This window comes from Setaria italica, chromosome VI (genome assembly GCF_000263155.2).
Source record: "Setaria italica strain Yugu1 chromosome VI, Setaria_italica_v2.0, whole genome shotgun sequence".
NCBI lineage: Eukaryota > Viridiplantae > Streptophyta > Magnoliopsida > Poales > Poaceae > Setaria > Setaria italica.
The window spans coordinates 8,176,354-8,179,803 of record NC_028455.1 but is presented as its reverse complement, the minus strand read 5'-3'; the positions used below and the strand labels follow the sequence as shown (position 1 = coordinate 8,179,803).

Below are 3,450 nucleotides of genomic sequence, written 5' to 3'. Positions count from 1 at the left end.
CTCGGCAAACGCGGCCTTCGCCGAGTGCCCGCAATAATGCACTCGGCGAAAAAATTACACTCGGCGACTTTAGTGTTTCCCGTAGTGCATCAGCTGAATATCATCGCACTTAGGTGTGGTGATATTGCCTCAAATACAGATATTAGTACTTCTTTTAATTTGAATCAGGGAATCTAATAAGTTTGTTTCATAATAATTTTCTGTACCGATGCATTTCCTGTAATGTCGTAATTCAACTCATAATCTTGTGAAAAAAAATCTATATAAATGAAATTGTCATAATCTTAATCCAGGGACAAGCTACCTAGCTATGTGAGGTGTACATATATTCCAAATTTTCAATAGCATAAACAAGCACATGCCTTGAAAATATGCAATACAGCGCAAGCATGATGTGAATATTGAGGAAATAAGTCATTTAGATTACCGGTTCAGCTACAACAACTCCAGCACACTGATCAAAAGAAACTCTCAGGGGGCGATGCATTCAGATAATAATATACATCGATGTGGAGAGTGAGAGAGAACAACACAACACATTAGTACACACACTGACACATGATCCGGACTTAAACGATCTGCTCATCAAGTGTTTGTGCTTCCTATCACACAACCTTGAATAATCATACAGGAGGCCAGCTGATTACGTTGATCTCGAAACCTGGAAAACAAAACAATTTTTAATCAGATAATCCTGTAAATTTCTTAACTGGCAGCACAATATACAATACTCATCTCAACGTTAAGTAATAGGACGTGTCTAGTCCGCCCTTATGGACTCCATTTTCCCCGCCTCCTCCCGCTCAACACCACCGCCACAGCCTGCCCTCCACCTTGCTAGCGCCATCCCCGGTGCTGACAAGACCCGCCGTTGAGCCTCCGCCCCCCACCGCCCTCCCTCCTTCATCCTTCGTCCCCCCTCCTCCTTCTACGTTGATGGCCTCTCTCCTCGCCTCCGTCGCCGCCCTGCCCATCTTTGGTGGCGCGGTCGCCGGATCCGTCATCGCTATCTCGACTGCTCCCGCGCTAACTCGTCGCTGGTGCTCACCCCGCCATCTCCACCACCCAGCTGGAGGTCCTTTGCAGCCCGGCGCCGGCGGCGCAGGTGCCACCTCCACTCCCCCACCATCTCGACCACCACCACAGCTGGCCAGCGAGCCGCCCCGAAGCCTCCTCTAGGCCCACAGGCCACAGGTAACTCCAACCCCCAACCCCAAACCCGGAACCCCGAACTCTAAGGCCCACCGGTGCCATTGCTGAAGCTGGGGGAGAAGAACACCGGCCGGCCGTTTTAATCCACCAAAATACGGCCGGCCATGTTTAAGTCATTACCTAAGTAATGACCCTCACTAAAGTGGTTTCTACGAATTTAAGAAGCGCTATAGTTTCTCAAAGAAAAAGATATATACAAACAAAATAATATAGTCATCTACCAGGTAGTAGCATTCCCCCATCTGCAAGCTCTTCATGAGGACGCCGTGCTCGTTCACCGGCAGGATCTCACCGGAGGAGTGAACCAGCATCGCATCATGGCCGAACGTGCCGGCCAAGTCCAACGGCGCGCCGGCCCCGGGCACCTCATACACCGCCCCATTGATGAACACCTGGATAGACGTCATCCCTGCAGATAATTGTCATCGACCCGTAAGTAATGCCGAGATACCACAATGCAATACGATCAGCAATTCTAATAATTATGTATATGAGATGTTTAATATAGTAATGCTGAGATGCCACAATACAATGTATACTGTTATCTCACCAGTCGGTTGGTAGGTCATCTGGGAGGCGTCGCTAGCCGTGTAGCCGCAACGGTGGTCGCCGCCACGAGACATCAGCCCCATCTGCCGCGAGATGGCGAAGAGATCGTCGCCGCTGTCGACCTCCTCGGCGAAGAAGTGGGGCGCCGTTGCGGCAACGGACGGCAGGGGCGCGGCCGCGGGCATCATGCCAGCGCGCACCTGGCTGTGCCCGTTCATACCGAAGGGAGATGCGTTATCGTTGACGCCGTGGTAGTGGCCGGCGCCGACGCCGGCGGCCGGGAGCTGGTGGGCGGTGGCGCTGCAGGCCTGCTGAAGCTGGCGGGCGCGGCGGCGGGAGCGGGAGCGGCGGTTCTGGAACCAGTAGAAGACGTTGGCGTCGCGGACGGCGCCGAAGCGCTCGAGGAGGCGGCGGATGCGCGCCGTCTCGTCCTTGGCCGGGTTCACCATGCCGCTGTTGAAGATGGACTCGAGGATCAGGATCTGCTCCGGCTTCGGCGCCCACCGCGACCTCGCCATTGTCGGCTCGCCCTCGCTGCTGCGGTGAGCTTGGCCGTGGTGGGAGTCCATGGAGGGGGTGGAGAGGGAGAGAGGAGCTAGGAAATGATCAAAGCTAGGGAGCTAGGATGATGAGACAGTGTTGTGGAAAGGGACAAAGGAATAGAAGGGAAGCCAAAGGGAAGACCGACACAGGGCAAACCTAAATGGAGTGGGGGCATAATTGAGAGGGGTCTCTCTCTACTTATAGGGCTCTGTTTCTCTCTCTGTGTGTGTGGAGAGAGAGAGTTCTTGTCTTTCATTGGCTAATATAATAATCAGGGCATTAAGCAAGCAAACAGCACAGGTGGTGATTAAGCTTTAGATTGTCATGTTGTGGAAGGGTGGTTGGTCCATAAACTATAATTTGGGTGCCGCTTATTTGTTTGAACTCTTGTATTGTATATTTATAGGACTCATCTTTACCAACGAATTTACCAACGAATTCAGTTCCATCCCAAATTACTATTCATTTTATCTTTTCTAGGTATATAAATTTTGATATGCACCTAGATATATATTATACCTAGATACATGGCAAAAGTTATGTACCTAGGAAAGTCAAAACGAATAGTAATTTAGGACTGAGGAAGTAGCACTTAAAACTGATAATAGGACCAGATACATGAAACTAATTGTTACCTACACCCTCTAGTACTCTCTTAATTTTCTCATCGCCGTTTAGGACAACAACTGAGCTTCCAATACATATTTATGCCTTCAACACTTTGTAATGTTTAGGAAAGTGCTCCGTTTTTCTTTGCTAATATAAACACATCATACTTATTAGCACCTGGATTTGCGATTTAATGTTAAGAAAATTTTACCGTGATAAGCTTCAACTAAATGCAAGTGAGATTGAAGAGAACCAAAAAACTATTCACACACTTTTATGACTTCTAAGATATATAATCATCATCGTGGCACTAGACAAAGCAAAACACAAAGGATTAATTGCAATCATCAACACTAGCTATAGCTCTGTCCATTGTGAAACACTAGAACGTGTGCTCATGCCTTAGCCTCATCCTTCCTACCCCTTAATCTTGCAGAACATTGCAATGTATCATCCAGACACATGATTGTGGTTAGTCTTTTTCTTTGGAAATAACCGTTCCTGTATGTTGGAAATGGTACACAAATAGTGTGCCAC

General features: G+C 48.7%; 1 protein-coding gene across 1 annotated transcript; it reads right to left on the bottom strand.

Moving 5' to 3' along the window:
• Positions 1–422: 422 nt before the first annotated feature.
• Positions 423–2,448, bottom strand: LOC101765074 (WUSCHEL-related homeobox 10). Its single transcript, XM_022827887.1, has 3 exons — positions 1,763–2,448; positions 1,434–1,621; positions 423–661 (listed from the first exon to the last, which is right to left on the bottom strand). Exons 1-3 carry the CDS (start codon positions 2,328–2,330, stop codon positions 644–646), a joined length of 774 nt encoding a protein of 257 aa, XP_022683622.1. The 5' UTR covers positions 2,331–2,448; the 3' UTR covers positions 423–643.
• Positions 2,449–3,450: the final 1,002 nt, after the last annotated feature.

Excerpts from the sequence above, each read along its gene's own strand:
- LOC101765074 (XM_022827887.1), bottom strand. The coding sequence starts at position 2,330 with ATGGACTCCCACCACGGCCAAGCTCACCGCAGCAGCGAGGGCGAGCCG. Across the intron at positions 1,622-1,762 it reads GATGACCTACCAACCGACTG|GGATGACGTCTATCCAGGTG; the intron begins GTGAGATAACAG and ends AATTATCTGCAG.